The sequence below is a fragment of the Mustela lutreola genome, chromosome 6 (genome assembly GCF_030435805.1).
Source record: "Mustela lutreola isolate mMusLut2 chromosome 6, mMusLut2.pri, whole genome shotgun sequence".
Lineage (NCBI taxonomy): Eukaryota > Metazoa > Chordata > Mammalia > Carnivora > Mustelidae > Mustela > Mustela lutreola.
Window position 1 is genome coordinate 7,262,841 of NC_081295.1, and position 21,601 is coordinate 7,284,441.

The window sequence follows — 21,601 nt, forward strand, 5'->3', positions numbered from 1 at the left end:
CTGTGAAAAAGAAAGACTATTACTGCTTAGGATTTCTTCCTGGGTCAAGATTTTACCCAAGCAAATAAATACAACAGAATCGATTTCTCTTGACTGCCTTCTTTCTTGAGGAAGGGCTACAACAGGGACACAGAGTGAACTGGCCACCTACAACCACAAGAGGCTAACATGTGGAAGACATGTGTGGGAAGGGGACGTGGCCAAACAGAAAGGGAGAGCGTGGGCCAAGGAAAGAGAGAAATGGGCATACACTTGATGTCCATAAGGGAGCGCCTGTGATAGGGAAACTTCTCAGATAAGATGAAGAATAAAATCTGTATTTTATGCAGAAAGAGATGAATGAATTCCAAAAAGCTCCGAGATCAGTTTTAGGACAAGTGGCTCGCTGAAATTAATAGGGGAATCCTAAAACCATCAGGCTTCAGCGACCTGAGGATCTAAGCCAGACGGAGGGAACAAGGAGGCAGCAGGTCAGCATGATTTGATTTATGCACCTCAGAAAAGAACAGCTGTGACATGTTGGAGGAAGTATGAAATGAAAACAGAAAACACTCCCAGCTTCTAGGAACAGAACATTATCTGGGCTCTGAGACGTCAAACAAAGAGAAAAGTAGAACACAAGTACTGTCCGTGGTGCACGGTACTGTCCAGGCACTGTTAGCAAGCAGGTGGGCTGTGCACACTTAGGGCAGCTTCAGGGCCACTGCCAGAGAGCACAGGTCACAGGCTGGTGAGGGAAGCCCGGCCCTGCCTCTCCCAAACTGCCCAGTACATCACATCTGGAAAACAAAAGCTAGAGATGCAAAGAATTTTTAAAAGGCACCTCACTCCTGTATCAGCAGCCGTCTTCGATGAGTGCACGGATTCAGGCATGCTTGGGCTCTTCTACTGACCAAACAGAATACATGCCACCAGCTTTAGCAATTACACAGGACAAACCTTTCTATCTCTGGTGGATGATTTTCTCCTTTATTAACAATACTGCTAATGGCAGTAATTCAAAAATTAAGAAGTAAAATTTAAAAGCAGCATTAAAATCAAATTTAATAAAAAAGGAAAAACATTGTCATAGAAAGGATCAATCAGTAGTTACATGTTACACAGATTATGCACTGCAAGTGCCAGGTCTGTGTATCTTTGTAAGTACCAGACTCACCTTTCACACCAGCTCGACCGGCAGGCTTCCCTACGCTATTCCTCTGGTGCTTGATGGACATGCGTTTCATCTGCCGAGGTGTGCTGGGGGGAGAGGTGCCATAAAGGTTCTCCGTGTTGGTTTCATCTGAAAAGTCCTCTGCATCAGACTCAGAATTCCTGCAAGCTGAATCTCCCAATGTGCACTCTGGCCTATGAAAGACAGAGAGCAGAGAAAATATTCAGTAATGCTGTAAGTGAACTCAAATTTAAACTTCTTGAAGCTTCTTTTAAGAACTCCTTGTAAAACTTTTCTACGGCTTCGTCTCATCCTCAGCAATGTGGTCTTTCTCCTCTATCTGTACTTGTGGAACTGACAAGGAGAACTTTTTTGCCCAAAGGCAGGGATGTCTGTGACAACTTCTGCTCTGGCCCCAGACCATCTGAGTGTCACAAGGGCAGAGCTGGTATGCAGCTTCTGGTGTTTACAGAATTCTGACATAAATGAGTTTAAACCTAAAAACTTACAGACTGAGGAAAAGGAGAGCAAAGGACCAGAAGACACAACTGGGAGAGACGGAAGCATGTAGCTTTGTGCTGGCCCCGGAGGCTCAGGGATGAGTGGGCAAGTTCAGCCCTGCCCTGGCCCTCAGGGCCGCGCTTCCGCTCTTCAAAGCACACACAGCAGGAAGCATGGGGCGCTCTCCTGTGATCCGAGAGGCTTCTGACAACATAGGGCAGGTCAGTGTTTCTATGTTCTCTGCGAGCCACTACAGGGCAGAGCTTGGCGGTGGGGGGGGGGGGGGGGGGGGCTGGTGCAGGAGAAGGACACGGTAGAATAAGAGAAAGGAATTCGTTTGTCTTCACCTTCAAAACACAACTCTCAACTTGTTCTCTGGCAATGCTTCTTTCCAATTGTCTATCCCCAGCCAACTTCTCAAATAATATCAGTATTTTGATATAGTTCGATCTTTGCAAAGCTAACAACAACAAAAAACTTATTGATACAAACAGAACATATACAATCCTGGCAAACTAGAAGGAATCAATCATGAAGTTCCTTTTAAATATATGTCACAGTCTGGCCCGTTATGAATATTCTTTCTAAAATACACTTCATATTTTACAAAGGTAACTCCAAACTATATCCAAGGTATAACTAGTGTTCTTCCTGGTAACTTTTACCCTGATATAAAAATCAAAGTTATTATAAAAATCAAGATAGAAAAAGAAAAACCACTCTAAAATAGATGACACCATTTTATTGAATTACACTGACAAAACTTTAGAAAACAAACCTCCAAAAAATAAAAATGCTGCAGAATTATATAAATTTATAGCACTGAAATCCATAAAGAATTCCTCGGACAGGTCAAAACTGATTTAACCAGACAAGACTACTCTAGCCACTATGAATACTGTGTACCCACACATAAAGACATACAAATGACATGCCCTGAAAGCTAACTACAACAAATAAAACTGTGAGCAAAGTTAAAAATAAGTTTTAAATATATGTATTCCCTTAGGCTAACTACATAACTGAAGTATCACAGAGTCATACAACAAATAATACAACTTCCAGATGAACTTGAATTTCCCAACATCCACTTCTTCCACACTCACTGTGAAACAGCTGATTCAACTGATGAGAAGGCATGGCTATGCAGGACAAGGATGCTAATCTCATCTCCCCGGATTGTAGTGCTTACTAGCAGTTTTGGAATGATTACTGCACATTTTGTGGTCTGAGGGACTTCGGTTCAAATCCTGACTGTGCTGGCTATTAGTTATGCGGACCTTAGCCAAATTATTTAAAATCTTCACATTGCACATTTACAAAGCAAGGGTAATACTTAGACTCCAATGAGGATTAAATTCAATAATGCAGGCTTAACAAAAGGGTAATATAGACTGAGGGTTCACTCAATGATGGCTACTCTTCCTATTCTAAGCCTTGGAAGTCACCAGACCCATCTGCAACCCACGAAAGCACCTGAGTTCCTGCTTAACATTAAGGAACTCATCTGCTTAACATTAAGAGTGGGGGTACCAGGCCGGCTTAGTCAGTAAAGCATTTGACTCTTGATCTCATTGTGAGTTCATGCCCCAGGTTGGGCACAGCGCTTACTTAAAAATAAAAATCTTAAAAAAAAAAAAAAATTAAAATTAAAATTGAAATTAAAACCTTTAAAAAAGAGAGAGAAAGAAATGTATCTCTGAGTTCAGCATGGTATAGAACTGGAGACCATTTTAACATTTGTAGCATCTTTTAAATTCTTTCAAGTTAAATTCTATAACTTTTTTCTTCCCCACAAGGATAAAGTCCATGATAAGGAAAGACAATGTATTTCATTACTTTTGTATCTCAAAGTTTCTAGGATAGCGTTCAAAACCACTCAGTGTTGCTTAGCACAATAATATATTTCATATAGTAGGATGGTAATCACTACAAAACTAAGGCGTAGGGGCACCTCGGTGGCTCAGTGGGCTAAGCCTCTGCCTTGGGCTCAGGTCATGGTCTCAGAGCCCTGGGATTGAGCCCCACATCGTCCCTCAGTGAGCCCCACTTCACCGCACATCACCCCACATAGAGCTCTCAGCTCAGCAGGGAATCTGCTTCCCCTCCTTTTCTCTCTGCCTGCCTACTTGTGATCCCTCTCTCTCTCTCTCTGTCAAATAAATAAATAAAATCTTAAAAAAAAAAAAAAAACCCACTAAGGCGCAAACATCTAGCCAGTTCCATCCATCAAGTCCAGACAGCATGAAATAGCAGGCTAAAGAGAAAAACAGAGTCAGATAAAGGAATAAACAAGACCTCATTGAAAACACGCTCTCTGTAGTGAGGAGAGAAGTGAACTCAGCAGACAGAAGACCTAAGGCTAAGTCACAGCTTTAGTAGACAGGTGACTGCATACCTGACATAATCTTTCTAAAACTAAGAAAAAGACTAATATCTAATTTGTAAAATCAAGATTCTAACTACTTCAGTAAATTCAGTTGTGAATATTCAAAATAATCAAAACTAAACAATGGAAATAAACGGCTGTGTGGAAAACATTAAAATATAAAACAGGCACATAAAATGGTATGTTTCATTAGTATCTAACAGTCGTGGGTAGATGAATAAATTAATCAAATGCAAGGAAAAGTGGAGGAGGATTTTCTGAAGGGGGACTGAAGACGTCCAAACTTAAGTGAGCCAACTCTCCAATGGCAGGCCCCCAAACTAAGGTCAGGCCATGACATTTATTTTTCAAGTGAGTACCCCTGTCTTAATCTACATATGATGGAAATAAGTCTGGTGCTGTAAGAGATAAAACAAGTCAAAAAAGCACACCTAGTAAAAACATTAGCTTTTATGTAAAAATTTAATTTGGGGAAACAGAAAAAATATTTCTGTTGTGCTGTCATCCAACTATGGACAAGTTATTCTCTACACACGGAAAATTTCATTTGGCTGCACTCTCCAAATAAAAGTAGAAGACTAAGTCCCTGTAATACTTACACAGAAGCTGAATATCTGTTTTTAAGCCTGCACCCATCATAAAACAAAGTCTTTATACCCTCACACAGATACAATAAACACTACTGATTTCAGAGTATTTCCAAATTATTTAATTATCCTAACAGCAAATATCAAGAATCACATGGAAGCAAAGAGGAATACTGTCATAAACAATGCATTAAAATAAGATAAAACAGTATATTTCCTCACTCTTTAATCATTATACCACATAGAAAACAAGGTAGAAAAAATGCCATATGGGGCTGCCAGATATTATATAACTCAAGATTAAAATGAACTTTAGAACAGACATTATATAAAGGTGAAGTTATGCATTTAATACTTTCTTAAGATTTACTTAACTCCACCAAGATGCTATTCACACTTATTGGAAATGTTAATTCATTCCATCCAATTAACTTAGTAACTTAACACATGTCAGTACAAAGCCCAAAAATATTTAAAGAAATTAAAATAAAGTCTAGCATTCAGTAAATAACACTCACAATGTCTGCCAACCTACCAAAAATTACCAAGGAAACTATGACCTAAACAAGGGAAAAAGATCAATAAGTGACCAGAAATTACTCAAGCAGAGCTTGCAAAGATGAACACTGTATCTGAAATGAAAAATACTCTGGGTGGGATTTAAAAGCAGATGAGACACAGCAGAAGAAAAGATCTGTGAACTTGAAGACACAGCAACAAAAACTATCCAACATGAATTAGGAAAAGATTAAGGAAAAAATAAAGAAAAGAAGAACAGAGCATCAGTTATCTGTGGGACAGTATCAAGCAGTATAACACATGTTATTAGAATCCAAAATGAAAAAAGGGAGGCACTGAAAAAATCTACAAATTAAGGGCTGAAAATTTTCCAAATCTGAAGTAAACTGAAAGTTCACAGATCCAAGAAGCTCCACAAACTGCATATCATAATCAAATTGCTGAAAACCAATAACGAAGAGAAAAATCATAAAAGGAGCCAGAGAAAAACAATTTAGTTAGGGGAGTCTTAACCTAGAAGCAATAATGTAATAGGGAGTGGGAAGGAAAATTAAGCAAAACTTTCTCTTTTTTTCCGTAAAAGAAAAAAAATCTATACATAAAATCTAGGAATATAAGCACGAGCGGTAAGTTCAAAAGAACCTGCATCATTTCAATTAACTAAAACCATCCAAAACCTCATTTTTGTATTAGCTCATGTGAGATGAGCTAATGTGGTCAGCTGACTAGTTCAGAATATTTCCTGGGTACCAATTATTTTGGATAAGGAAAGTAGTACAAGGTCTACATCAATTGCCCTGAAACACTGGCCTTATTTGTGCTGAAAAACACAGAAATGTGAAATTTCTTTCTAGTGCTAAACTTCTAACAGTCACATAAAACAATGTCTCGCTCTTTTAACATAAAACTTTACTGAAGTACTATTCACTTGACATAGAACCTGGTCTAACAAATGTATGTCTTGAACTCAACTGAAGGTGGGGGGGGGGGTCATTTTTCAATGGAAAATGTGTGGCAGACAAGACAAAAATTCAAGTAACCTCGGGTTACACAGTTCTGCTCTGACAGAGCAGGTAAGCCATATGGTGCCTGAATAGTTCAACTATGAAATAATGAAGTTGGATTACAGGAGCTCAAAAATATGTGGTTTTGCAAAAGCCCTTAAAAAAAAAAAAAAACAAAAAAACAAAAAAAAAACCCACCTTCATTAGAAGTTCTTTAGCAAAGTCTTTAGAAATAAGATATTTTAGTCACTTATGAAGTACAGTCCTCACCTGTGTGAGGTCCTCTCCGCCACCTTCATCCACCTCCTCAATAACCTATTCTCTATTAAATAATGATGCGAGGAAGACCTCTGCTGCTGAGGGAAGAGGAGGGCAGGAGGAGGCAGAGACGATAGATTTTCTAGGTTTCCTTTTTAAAGAGCTTGTATAGTTTGCTTGGCCCGTGGTATACATCAAAAGGAGCTAAGCTAAATTTGAGGTTGCATGGTTGGTTCATACTGGAAGAGCCAATTAATAAGTTAGTTGATCTATATCGGCAGCCTCTCATTGAACATTCATCAGCTAACCTCCAAGTAAACTGTCGTCAAACCTCAAACCCATCCGACATTTGCTAGTTCACTTCTTCATTGATTCAGAGTACAAAACCTTGAAAACCTACTTAGTTTTCAAGACAGACAGACTTTTTCTTTTTTATCTTTTTTTTTAACAGAAGTAGATTTAAAAAAAAAAAAAAAAAAAAAAAAAAGATGTCCCATGGAAATGAACAAGAACTATGCACCACCTCAACCAGACCCAAAGTTCTGTGAGGGTGGGGACCTCATCTGTCGTTTTACCACTGTTTCTCAGCTGTCTAGAACAATGCCTGGTGCACACTATGTGCCCATTACTATCTGCTGAATAAGTGAGTTTGTGAGGTAAATAATATTATCTTTGATACATTAGACTTAATCATTACCTAAACTCTATTAAAATGCAATCACAATTATTTGAAGAATGTAATTTTTTAAAGGCTGCAAGAATAAAACAATGGTTGATTTCTGCTAATAATGTTATTGTGGTACTATAACCCTAGGTGCCAAGATAACTATCTACTATCCCAAACAGCTGCAATGGAGTAAAGCGTAAGGAATAATGGTTTTAAAGATTTTATTTATTTATCAGAGAGAGAGAGCACAGGCAGACAGAATGGCAGGCAGAGGCAGAGGGAGAAGCAGGCTCCCCGTTGAGCAAGGAGCCCGATGTGGGACTCGATCCCAGGACGCTGGGATCATGACCTGAGCCGAAGGCAGCTGCTTAACCAACTGAGCCACCCAGGCGTCCCAGGAATAATGGTTTTAGAATCAGATTCACATGGGCTGAAATTCTTACGTCCCCACTCTAATTAGTGAACATACAAGTCTTAATCAAATTACTATAAGTAAGTTTGCTTGCAAACACTTTCATTTATTACAAGCCTTCTTATCAAACGTCACTGGAACCTGCGGTCAGCCAGTTAATTTTAAAAATACATATCGAAAGCATTAAAAATGAAACATGCACACTTAAAAAACTGAAACGTCTCTGGTGGCTGTCACTTTGATGGCCTCCCAGGATTCCCACCTTCCTATAATCACCTCTTCCTGATCAGGAGGGACCCTGTGCCTGCGTTAACGAATGAGATGTAGTCCAAGTGACGCTGGACCAGTTATAGCTGGGAACTTGAGGGGAAGCTAGCCACCAGGGAAGAAGCCCAGCTACCCTGAGACCGCCAGGGTCTTCGAAGCCCAGGCCAGCCAGGCAGAGAGGCTGCCCGAAGGAGAACTAGGGAGGTCAAAGTCTCGCTGAGCTTCCAGCTGACAGCCAGCACCAACTTGCTAGCTTGTGAGTGAGGCTATTTTGGATCTTCCAGCTGTCCCTGAACCCAAGCCAACACCATGAGAAGCAGAACTACTCAGTACTTTAACAGATAATAAATGGTTTTTACTTTAAGCCATTAAGCTTCGGTATGGCTTGTTAAATTATAATAGATAACTACCACACATTTAAAACTTAAACATTTACTTTCACTTTGAGTCCACGAATGAGATTAAACCCATCACCGCTTTGATGAGAGTCAAAGCCTTGCCCCAAAGTGTGGTTCCCTGAAAGAAGGCATGAGTCACATACACCACAACCGCGTGCGGTACCTGTGATCTACACTCTATTTCTTCAAAACAGAACAAGAATCTAAAGACTTTTGTGGGACAGTTTTTCTGGATTTTCATGATGTTTCCTCCTAAATGTTAACAGAAATTTGACAACACTTTTCTTTTTGTGACCCATCCTGAGACTTTCCAAAGCGCTGCCATTCCATTGATATAGAAACCACAATTCTCTTTTGCATTCACATTTCATAGATTTGTGTAAGAGTTTACTGAACTATGCAGTAACTAAACATACAACAGACCTACACAGATTTAGGAACAAACAAGGAACTACTGATAAGCATATATTTCAACTGGTGGAAACAGAGAGTCACAGGTATTCTACAGAGTAGCCTATTAGCCATAAGCATTCATGATGCTGGGAGCATCAGTAAATATGTTTTAATAGAAGAAATCGACAGGGTCAGGTCTTAGAAAGGGTTAGGCAGTTGCATGGATAAGGTCTGCCTGACTCAGATCTCCTAGCAAAAGTCTTTTGCGTCACTCACAGATTTACACAAGGCATATTTTATCAGTCCTAAGCTACGTAGAACAAAAAACAACACAGAAAGATTAAAAACAAATATATATATAATTTAAAAAATATTTTCAGATGAAAATATTTTCATTTTATTTTATTTCATAAAATAAAGTCTTATCAAACCACACAAATAAATGCAACAAAGCTTTAAAGACTTCATATTATCATCTTTCCTTTCTGGTTAAACAGAAGACTACTCAAAAAGAAATAGAACCAAAAGAAGAGAGAAACAGACAGAGAGAGAAAGAAAAAACGAAAGACAGACAAAGAGATATTTAAATACCTAGAGTACTTAAACACACAGGAGTGTATTTTAAACACACGAGGTATTTAAACACACAGGAGTGGGGCGCCTTGATGGCTCAGTGGGTTAAAGCCTCTGAGGCCTTCGGCTCAGGTCATGATCCCAGGGTTCTGGGATCAAGCCCCACGGCGGGCTCTCTGCTCAGCGGGGAGCCTCCCTCCTCCTCTCTCTCTGCCTGCCTCTCTGCCTACTTGTGATCTCTGTCTGTCCAATAAATAAATTTTTTTAAAAAATCTAAACACACAGGAGTCATGTTACAGATGAAAAGATGAATGTGATTATCCCTGTTATTTCTACAATTTTGCTACAAAGAGTTGAAGACTTAAAAAACAAGAGGGCAAAGAATAAGACAATTTTAGGAGTACTTTCTTATTTTTACCAATTCTGGTGGCTCCTAAAATATGCTGAGTACTTCTATACCTACCTCATTTTTCCAAAACTCTGCAAATCAACACTACTTACTATGTATACAGATCAGCAAGGAGACAACCACAATGGAACAAAAGCCCTTCTGAGATGCACCTATTTGGGGCCTTCCAGCAGTACAACAGGTTCTACAGGGGATGATGTAGGGGGCACAGACGGGACGATACCCTTCCAACACAAGAAGTGAAGATAAGCACACATCCGTCTTGCTGTGAACGCATTTAATGATGAAATCCCAATGAAAAAAAATTAAAAGAAAGTACCATAAAATAAAAGTGCTAATTCATTCAAAAAGTTGTTTTAGGCTTAACCAAAGAGAACTACGGGGCATAAACAGGAAAAGTTGGAAGAAGAAAAACTGGATCAAAGCTGGGAGGAAATCAGCAAAAGGTCCTCTCCTATGCCAAGTGCATGCAAAACATTATAGAGTTTAAAAAGAAACAAGAAAAATATCTAGGGGCGCCTGGGTGGCTCAGTGGGTTAAAGCCTCTGCCTTCAGCTCGGGTCATGATCCCAGGGTTCTGGGATCCAGCCCCGCATCGGGCTCTCTGCTAAGCAGAGAGCCTGCTTCCCTCCTTTCTCTCTGCCTCTCTGCCTACTTGTGATTTCTCTGTCAAATAAATAAATAAAATCTTTTAAAAAAAAGTCTAAAACTTCAAAGGTAGCAAAAGAATTATGATGCCCCTCTACCCACTCTTATAACTGAGAACATTTTTTTAAATTCCCTTATTCTAATTTGAATTCAGGGGGGAAAAAAATAAAAACATTTCCTGTCAAAAATTACTCCCTGTCATTCTTAGAAATCAAGTAACTGAAGAGCTCCTGACTGTAGGAAGCAGAGGAGCCTCCTTAGCTGAGTTTCCTTAGCTCTGAGTCTCCTTAGCTCAAGTTATGGTTCTTTCTAATTTGGATTTTTTTAAATAGTTAACTATAAATATGCCCCGTGACACATACACACATTCAAAAGATGAACCCCACCTGCGGGGACAACTGATCTATTCTCCCAGGGTTTTCACTGAAGTAAAATGCAAAGAAAAGCGAGGAAAGCAATTGGGACAATTGGGACATAAAATCTCTTACCTCTGCTTCGACTTCAGCACAAAAAAAGGCTCATTTATCTGAGAGCAGATCTTGGTTTCCAACTCCATGCTCCAAAGGTGGAGAAATGTCTGGGTCCAGGACTGGGGCAAGGGGGAGATGTAATATGAGCCTGGAGCACCTTTTAGTGCCAGCAAGTGCTCAAAAAACAAAACAAAACAAAGTGACAAAGTGCTCAAGAAACAAAAACCAAACCAAATGGGAGTACTTCAGAAGGACACAGAAGCAGAGCTTCCACTGGCCAAAGCTGGAAAAATTCGAGTCACAAAATAAAGACACAGAATTATAGCTAACTATAACCATGAATCCATGAGTCCATATTGATATGAATAATTACTAGAAAAAAGAAATGGGAGAAGAGACCAATCTCCTACACAGAAAAAAATGAGAATAATTTATGTAGACACTCTCCTCTCAAGGAGATGGAGTTTAACCCCCCACCACTTAAGTGTGGGCTTCACTTTTAGTGACTCACTTCCAAGGAGTAGAACATGGAAAAGTAGAGGAAAAAACCAAACTGTACAGTAGAGAAATCCAATAAACACTCCAGCCATCAGCCAAGTAGTCAAGGTGAACAGCACACTAAACAGCCATGTTGAGAACATCTGCCCTGATACGATGAGAAAGGCACCTCATCTGTGTGGTCATCCTCCCAAAACCCGAACTCCAGTCAAACCATGATAAAAAAAAAACCCACCAGATTAGTACTCCGTACAACCGTTAAAGTTACCAAAAACAAAGTGAGAAACCGTAACTGTCAAGAGGCAGCTAAGCAGACATGACTACATGTGATGGGACACCCTGGATGGGGTCACCCAGGAAAAGGACATTAGGGGAAAATGAACAAAATCTGAGTAAAGCACAGAATTTAGTAAATAATGCGTCAAGGGGCACCTGGGTGGTGCAGTGGGTTAAGCCCCTGCCTTCAGCTCAGGTCATGATCTCGGGGTCCTGGGATCGAGCCCCACATCGGGTTCTCTGCTCAGCGGGGAGCCTGCTTCCTCCTCTCTGCCTGCCTCTCTGCCTATGTGTGATCTCCCTCTGTCAACTAAATAAACAAAATCTTTAAAAAACAAAAGAAGACTGTTGATACCAACTGACTAGTTGTGACAATTGTACACAGTAAGATTTAACAACAGAAGAAATGCACAGGAAATACTGAAATCCTTTATACAGTCTTTGCAACTGTCTCTACATCTAAACTATTCTATAATAAAAATTCATAATTAATGAATTACCTTAATAACATAATATGGGCCAGTTCCATGACAATGCTGAATAAATCTGGTGTGACTATACAGGCACAAAAAACTAAGAACCAGGGCTAAAGGAAAAATGTCCTATTATAAAATTAAGCAATTCTTTATCAATATAACTAATGATTGTGGTTATAAAAAAAATTTCAAATGACAGGTGAAAAATGCCACCTAAAATAGTAACTTCCAACATGGGGAAATGCATCCTATTTCTATTTATGTTTTTCATCAGCTATATAATTTGTTACACAGCAATGAACAGTTTCCATTCTAACTGTGTAATTGCTACCACTGGGGACTGAATTCTGACCATTTGCCAGGCACATGCTAACCATTATGTAGAATTTCACTTAATCCTTGCCGGAGCCTTACGGATCCATTTTAGAAAGAATCTTTGTCCAGAAAGCCAATTCTCTTTGATTATGAGAGTTACTCATGATCAAATACCTATTACATACTAGGTAGTCAATTAGGTACTTCACAAATGCTAGCTCATTTAATCTTCCCGATGACCACCCCCCCTCAGGGTACTACAGCAATCCCTAGTTACAGAACAAGGAAAATCAGATGCAAAGGTAACTTGTGTGCTCAAGTGGAAAGGGTCTGGGCCAGAACTGGAGTCCCAGTCTGACCCCATGCCCAGACCCCTCACACTCCCCAGCCTGGTCCCTGGAATGTCTGCCATCTCCCACCGACAGACAAAGAAGGTTACCCCCACTGGAAGGAGGTTCCTACTGGCTGGAGAAAGAGCGTGGGGACAAGCTCAAAGACCAAGCTCTCTGCTCAGCTGTAGGACTCACATCTTTGCTGAAGTCTTTTAACCACTCCACATCTAAATTCCCTCACATATAAATTAAGGCACTGGCTAAGATACTGAGTCTCAGTTAGGCTGGGGACCCACAGTGTGACTACAACTTAAATGAAAAAAGAAAAAGTGAGGGTTTTGCTTGCCCTATTTCTGCATATAAAATAAAAGGTAGAACTCAAATCCTCAGGTAGCTGATTACCTTCCCTACCGCATCCAAGAATCACCTCCAGTAATCTGTGAAAAACCAACATTCTAGTCCTCTAAGAGAGCATTCTTCAGATCAGGCTAGTGTTTCCATTCATTCTGTGTAAACCCATGTGTGTTTATGTCTAAAAAAGAGCATAAAACTGCTCCCTAAAGGAACAGAAAAACAAGCCTTTTAAATTAGAGAATAAGCATTAGAAATTAGCAACTTTTGGGGGCACCTGGGTGGTTCAGTGGGTTAAGTCTCTGCCTTCAGCTCAGGTCATGATCCCAGGGTCCTGGGATTGAGCCCCACATCAGGCTCTCTGCTCAGCAGGGAGCCTGCTTCTCCCTATCTCTCTGCCTGCCTCTCTGCCTACTTCTGTCTACTTGTGATTCCTCTCTCTGTCAAATAAATACATAAATAACCTTAAAAAAAGAAAAGAAAAGAAAGAAATTAGCAACCTCTTTCATTCAGAACAGAATTCTGTGCAAGAGAGGAGACAGAGGTCAACAGAAAAATGTAGATGTGTATTATGTTATTGTACTCACTTTGGGTTTTTTGTTTCTTGGGTCTTTGTTGTAGTGATTGGTCTATTTAGATGGAGTTCAAAATATACATTAACTGTTTCACACTTCACTGTGTGTGCAGGCGTGTCAGCAACCCAAAGTGTTGAGCTCCTCCAGACAGTAGCCATGTCACTCATTCAACAACAGCCCTCCTGGACAAGTGCTGTGCTAAGAGGTGAGGAAAAATACATCTGTGAACCAGTCACCATTCCTGCCTTCCCAGAGCTTTCAGGCTATACAAAGAGCTAGGTATGTAGCTCATAAGGACACACACACAAGTCCGAAAAGTGCACTGGATAACACTCGATAACACTGGAGATTACCAAGCATACCGGCAGACAGGATCGAGCCTCGAGAACTGAGCATAGTGACAAAGGCGACCTCTCTGAAGAAGGAACACTGAAGCTGAGATTCGAAAGCTCTAAAGGCACGAACTGGAAGACAGAGAGGAGAAGCAGCTGAGCAGGAGCATGCAGGGTGCACTGGGGAAACTGCAAGGCCATGGCGACCTGGAGCAGAGTGGGCAGAGTGGGCAGGAGCCCCCACAGGAGCAGGCAGCTGGCAGATCACACCATGTGGACTTTTGACAGAAAGCGTGACAGAAACCGTGCAGCCACGAAGGACAGAAAACGTGCAGCCACAAAGGACATTAAGTAGGGGAGAGACACGAGCAGACCTGCCTTTCTCTTTTAAGTATCTACCACATCACCGGACACTACTAGACAGGTGTGCAAACAGGCACAATTTTCCAGCACTACGCAGACTTTTTCAACTACAGGCTTCTCAATTATTCAGTCTTAAAATCAACCTAAACAGTTATTCTGTCTACACTATTTCAATAATCAAGACCAATTCAATGGTTGAGAGCCAAAAGAGGAAAAAGAATTGCTCACCTGACAAAAACACCCTAAGGGACTATGAAATCCTTAGAAATGGCACATTAACAACTAAGAAGTAAAACACTACCCAGCCCCAAAGATATAATTAAAGATGTACACACACACAAAGGTGTCTCGTGAAAAATATAACTTTCTTCTAATTAAAAACAATGTAAACTAGGCAAAAATTTAAATGGGTCTAAAACAATTTTAGAAGAAAAAAATAAAAGCTCCTATTTTAATTATATAGCTTTCTTCACTCAAGAGAACATAATTGGTAACTGTGGTTGGATACATAAGGCCAACGTGAAATTTACTGGAAATGTGGAGTCTAAAAGTCCTGTGTATGCCAAAAATAAACACCACCTACAGTTTCAGAAAGAAATGTCTCACAGTGTACAATTAAATGCAGCATGTACAAAAAATATAGGAAATGCAAAAAAAGTTACCATTTCAAAACTATATTATTTTATATCTCAATCACCAGAGTATGATTCCCCTGAAACTGAGTGTAAATTTTTATTATGTGCATTTTTGAGAGGAGTCAAAAGTCCACATTTAATCATTAGATTCTCAAACACAATCTATGACCCAAAAAATGTAAAGAGCAATGGCCTAGACAATATTTACTACACATCTAGCAGGGTTCTCTTCTCAAAAAAATCTCATCCTGACATGTATTAGATACTCAAAGGATAAAGGCTTTAGATGCATAACTAATTCAAGATCAACAGTCAAGCTACAAGGTCACTTCCACAGTAGCCAAGAAGAGACAAATCCTCTCCCAACCACAAATACTGGCTTTACGCAAAACTGACTTAAAAATCACATAAATGTCATGAAGTGAACCAAATGAGAAACTAATTTTCAATCTTTTGTGACACACTGTTGTTTTAGGTTTAGGATAACACAATCCTCCACACTCCCTGCAAAAGTGGTTAATTAAAATAATTAACATTTATTTTAGTAATACAACTAATTTAGGAATAAATAAATCCTTAAATGGTTCATAATCAAAGCTATAACTAAATACAATAAAGGGAAAGCCTTTGGGGGAAAAAAAAAGATTCTAAGTAAATATGGAATACAATGGTTCAGTAAATGAGAGAAAATACAATACTAGAAATGTGAGAGCAGAAGAAAACTACAAGAATAAAGTTGTAAGACTGACAAGGGTAGAAACTATAGAAGAACATGAGATGTAAGCAGTGATTTTTTCCAGTGATGGTTGCCTTTATGTTTATCCTTTCTGGGGCACATCAGATTTTTTCAAAGCAATGGGTTGATAGTATTCATCAAATCTGAAACATTTACAGTCATTATTTCTTCATTTTTTTCCAGTTTTTCCTCTTTCTTCTTTCAGGAACTCCAATTACACATATGCTAACTGCTTAATATTCTCTTACATGTCACTGTTGTTCTGTGCATTTTCTCTGGTCTTTGTTCTCTCTGTACTACATTTTGCACAGTTTCTATTGCTAGGTTCACAGGTTCGGTAATTTTTTTCCTACAGCGTCTAGTCTGTTGAAAATGCCATCTGGTATATTTGTCGCTTCAGAAATTGTATTTTTCACCTTCACAAGTTCCATTTGGTATTTTTCATATCTTTTATTTTTTTCCCCATTGTTCATGTTCTCCTTTAAATGCCTGAATATAATTGTAACTATATTAACAATCTTTCTTCTACTTCTATCATTTTTTAAATTTCTGGGGTTGTTCCTATTGGGTGACTACTTCTCCTGGTTATGGGTCATCTTTAAGGGCTTACTGGCATGTCTAGTAATTTCTGGTTGGATATTAGACATAATAACCACATAATTCTATGTGATTGAGTATCTGGATTTTTCTGTCTTCCTTTAAAGACTACTGGGCCTTTTTTTCTTTTCTTTAACAAGCTATTATTTCCAATTCCACTTTATCCTTTCAAGATTTGTTTTCAAGCTTGTTTAGGGTAATTCTAGATGTGCCTTCGCTCTAGAACAGTCACCCCACTACTAAGATGTGAATCTTCCAAATCCTTATTGCATGTCCCAAGTGATCAACACAAGATGAACTCCACTGTAACCAGTGGGAATTCAAGTGCTTCCAAGTCCCATGTGAGTTCTGGGAACCTTTCCGCTCATAGTTCCCCCATGGCTCTTTGCTTAATCTTGCATTTTCTACCCTATGCAAGTACATCTTGTATTCAAAGACTCAAAGGGGCCTGAGGTAGATTTCTGGAGCTCTCTTCAATATCACCCCTTCCTCTCCAGAACTCTGCTCTCAATTTCCAACTGCCTCAGTCTCCCTGAACTCCAATCTGCTCCCTCAATTCAAGAAGACCACTGTGCTTTGCCTGGGATTTTCCTGCCTGCACCAGTCAGGAACAACCTGTTGTCAGAAAAACAAGGTAATTACAGGACTCACTTAATTTGTTTCCCTTGTCTCAGGGATGACAATTGGGTACAGTCTTATTGTCCAATGTCTGAAAACACTTGTTCCACATTTAAGTTTATTTAAAATAGAAATAGTTTATTATATACCACTAAAAGACAATATTTTTGTAGATTATTAATTTAAAAATTGCTCTGTGGATTTTAGTGTTATAATGAAATGATACACCATCGACTCCATAATATATATAAGGAAATATATATATATATTTATATAATATATATATAAGTCAAGCAATACTTGACTTTCAAAGTGACTAACTCCATAATGTACCTAAGTATTTTATGATAGAATCATACAGCTGTTACTTTAGGAAACAAAGAGGGAAATTTTTATTTATAAACAAAAATAAATATAGAAAGGCAAACACTCCCTCATTTTGGAGGTTAAAACATTTACAAATAATCAAATCCAACCCTTTATTTTGTAATAATTTAAACGTTCTAGGTCTCAGTTTCTATAATTTATGTAAGATCAGAAAGATTCTTGGTAGACCTAATTTTTAAAAAGGAATATAAAATATCTAAAACTTAACATTTAACAGATAAAACTGCTATCGCTTAATATACAAATCTATGAAAAAATGACATCTTCTCAATTAGAGATGGTACCAGAATACCAAACAAATATATAGCATTTTGGGAAGTTTTTCATGGGTGTGCATCAGAAAAACTGTAAGTAGTTCTGTTACTCTTAAGTTCTCCTGCTGAGGGGGAAAAAAATCATTAAGAGAAACAAAATGCCACTAAATCTGTGTGACTTAGCTAGAATCATTCAAACAAAATTTCTAATATATTAATTTAAGATAAGAAGCCACTCAATTCAGATATATTCCTCTTCTGCAAGAGTAATTTTAAATGTATTGAGTCTCAATACTTCTTTATAGCTTAATATTGTGTTGGTAACACTAATACCTTTGTTAATTTTTTTTTCCTCATCTATGATTCTTTTCTCAGTGCATACAGGACCTTTCATAAAGCTACATACTCCCTAATATATTTCATTACTAAAATCTTAACAGAGATAGAAATAATAAGGAACTAAGGTATTTTATAAAATACACTGAAAAAGTATTAGCTAGAGTTGGAAAATTATTTTCAGAGATAACAATTTATACTTAAATTGAAGCTGAATTAGTTACTTTAAACCATCCCCGCAATAAATGCTAACTAAAAGTTATTATATCCTAAACACTATTCTAGGAACAGGGATACAAGGGGTTAAAAATACAAAGACAATCAAAACAATCCTAGAAAAGACTAAAGTTGAAGGACTCACCTTCCTGATTCCCTGTTCCAATTACTGTAAAGGTTAACAACAATCAAGACAGTACAGTTGTGCCATACAGCAGATACACTGATCAATGGAAGAGAACTGAGACTCCAGCTATACACCTAGACCTACGGTCAAATAACTTTGGAAAAAGTTCCTAGACTACTCAATGAGGAAAGAGAGTCTTTACAGCAAATGATGCTGACATAACCAGGTTGCCACACACTAAAGAATGAAGTTGGACCCTTAACTCACACTACTACAAAAATCAATTCAAAATGGATCAAAGACCTAAATGTAAGAGCTAAAATTATAAAGCCTTGAGCAAAAATAGGGGTAAATCTGTAGGACCTCAGATTTGGCAATGGGTCCTTAGATGTGACTCAAAAGCATGAGCAACAATGGATAAAATAAGTTAGACCTCATCAAAATTTAAAATGTGCATCAGATGGCACTATCAAGAAAGTGAAAAAGACAATCCACAGAATGAGAGAAAATATTTGCCAATCATATACTGGATAAGGGACATATCAAGAATATACAAAGAACTCTTATAACCCAATAATAAAAAGACGGATAAGCCAGGGCACCTGGGTGGCTCAGATCCTTAAGTACCTGCCTTCGGCTCAGGTCATGATCTCCCGGTCCTAGGATCAGCCCTGTGTCATGGCTCCCAGCTCAACAGGGAAGCTGCTTCTCTCTCTCCCTCTGCCTCTTTCTCCTGCTCACGCCCGCGCTCGCTCTCTTTCTCTGTCTCTCCGACTCAAATTAATAGATTTCTTTTAAAAACTAAAAAAAAAAAAAAAAAAAAAAAGATAAGGCAATTTAAAAATGGAGAAAGGAGCTGAAATGGACACTTCTCCAAAGAAGATATATAAGTGGCTAAAAAGATGCTCACCACCGTTAGGAAAATGCAAACCAAAGCCATACGATAACATTTGACACCCATAATTAATAGGGTTCTTATCCACAAGTCAAATAATTACGAGTGTGGGCAAGGATGTGAAGAAATCAGAACTCTCATACATTGCTGGTGGGAATGTCAATGGCACAGTCAGACTGGAACACATTCGATGGAGAATTTCCAAACTGAGGTCTATATCCAAGAAAAACGAAAACATGTGTCCACACAAACACTTGTACATGAATGTTTATGGCAGCATTATTTCATGATGGCCAAAAGGTGGAAACCAATCAATGTCTACGGAATGATGAACGGATAAACAAAATGTAGTACATCCATTTCAGGGAATATTCTTCAGCCACATAAAGGAATTAGGACTGATACATGGTACAACATAGATGAAACTTGAAAACGTGATGCTACGTGACAGAAGTCAGTCACAAAAGACCACGTGTTGTATCATTAAGTTTATATAAAATTTTCAAAATAGGCAAATATACAGAGACAGAAAGCAGATTAATGGTTACTTAGGGTTGGGAGGCATGGGGATTTGAAGGTGGCAATAGCTAATGGGTATAGGGTTTCTTTCTGAGGTGATTTAAATGCTCTAAAATTCACTGTGGTGGTGGTCACATATAATTCACAGATTTGTTCAACTGTGAATGTATTTAAACCAATTGATCTGGACACTTCAAATGGGCAAATTATATGGTATATGAATTATTATCTCAATAAAGTTCCTTTATCTCTTCTGCTGCTTCTGCTTTTGTTGTTGCTGGGGTGGGGGGTGGGGGCAATGACACCCGAATCTGAACCAGAAACTTCCTGATGTGCAGAAAGCTGTTTTTTAAAAAAATAATAAAAGCAAGATTCCCTACTCCTAGAGTTCTCTCATGCTCCATGTAAATTCTAGTCCTGCTTAGAGCCCTTTCTGATAACTTAGAGTCACAATGTTCTCGATAGTCCTGAATTCAACTGTATATACTTTAAGGTTAGTACAACCTTTCAGCACCTTAATATAAAGAAAGGTTATCTCACCTGTTCATTTTTTTCTTTTAAGGTGGTTTTATTAAAGCATGGGGACAGGACCCATGAGCAGAAAGAGCTGCCTCACCTGTTCATTTCTTGAAGAAACTGTGAATAGCAATAAATTTGGGCAACTTATGGTACAGATCTCCATATAACCAAATTAACTCATTTTAATCACCCAGAATTTTCAAATTCTGGGGAAAAAAATGAAAAAGCACTAGCAAAGCAGCAGGATCTGAAAGGAACGCAATCTATTTTTCCCTAAAACAAGTGGAAACAGGGATCTTGTGACAGGCTCTACATTAACTTGCACTCAAATACCAATTCCAGGAACAAAACTCTTACCAAGTACATAGGATGTAGTACCAGTGGGGCAAAAGGCAGTAGAAATCTTATTTAAGAAGCCCAAAAGAGGGGCACCTAGGTGGCTCAGTGGGTTAAGCCTCTGCCTTCGGCTCAGATCTTGATCTCAGGATCCTGGGATCGAGTCCCGCTTCCCCCTCTCCCTCTGCTGCTCCCCCCACTTGTGCTCTCTCTCCTTCTCTCACTCTCTGTCAAATAAATAAATTCTAAAGAAAAAAAAAAAAAAAAAGAAGCCCAAAAGAAAGGGCACTTCTTTGTCTTTTATTAGTTCACTAATTCTCAGAAAATAAGAGCATACAGAGAATCCAGGGGAAGAGGTGCCAGTGAAATTATTAAAGTCATGTCAGTGATAATTCATTGAATTAATTCTTTTTCATTCCATCAACAGATACTCAGGATCTACCATGGGCACGGCTACTAGAATAAGATTTATAATGATGCAAAAATACATAAAGCTCACCTTATAAGCTCCTTTACAGCCTACCATACATGAAAGCTATGGCATTTTTCCAGAAAATATTACAGAAAATTATATTTTATTTTATATTTTATTAAAATATTTTATATTTTATATTTATTTTCTGGTATTTTTCCAGAAAATGGGTCTGAAGTTATTTTCCCTTAATTGCCTATGTTAGACTTTTTAGATTTAAGAAATGGAAGAAAATTGAAAAGAAAAAAATTTAACTGTGAACATCTAAAACTTCAATATATATTTAAAAAAAAAAGCTAAGCCATACTAAAAGCTAAAATGGAGGGAAAAAACACACTATCCTTAATTTATAAATGGCTCATTAAATCTGGCATGAAAAACATTAAGACACCAACAGGAAAATAAGCAAAAAAGGCAAAAAGCTGATTAACAAAATAAATTTAAATAGCAATAAAATATGAAAACAGTTCCACCTACTCTAACAACCAGAAACTCAAATTAAAAGATGACTTTTCTGGCCTATTAAATTAGCACACTTTTTCTAATACTCAAAGCTACAAGGACTATAGTATGGTAAGCACTACTGGTGGCCTATAGTACATTGTACATTTGTACAACCTTTCCAGAAGCAAATGTTTAAGCAAATGTTTAACAACAGATATTAAAACTCTTAAAAGTGTTCAAATTCCTTCTGAAGTCTACATTCAGAAAATAATTTTATAAAAGCACCCAGAAGAGCAGAGTTGTATAGTAGGAGAGTCATTCAGTGTTATCTGAAACAGTAAGAA

At 38.3% G+C, this 21,601-nt stretch overlaps 1 protein-coding gene across 5 annotated transcripts in view; it reads right to left on the reverse strand.

The window, feature by feature from the left end:
• Positions 1-21,601, reverse strand: part of MAP3K4 (mitogen-activated protein kinase kinase kinase 4) — a 114,331-nt gene that overhangs the window by 76,368 nt on the left and 16,362 nt on the right. For all 5 annotated transcript variants that reach the window (XM_059176605.1, XM_059176603.1, XM_059176604.1 and 2 more), the window contains exon 2: positions 1,157-1,347. In XM_059176605.1, coding sequence (XP_059032588.1) covers positions 1,157-1,347 — 191 coding nt within the window. The remainder of the gene's footprint in view (positions 1-1,156; positions 1,348-21,601) is intronic.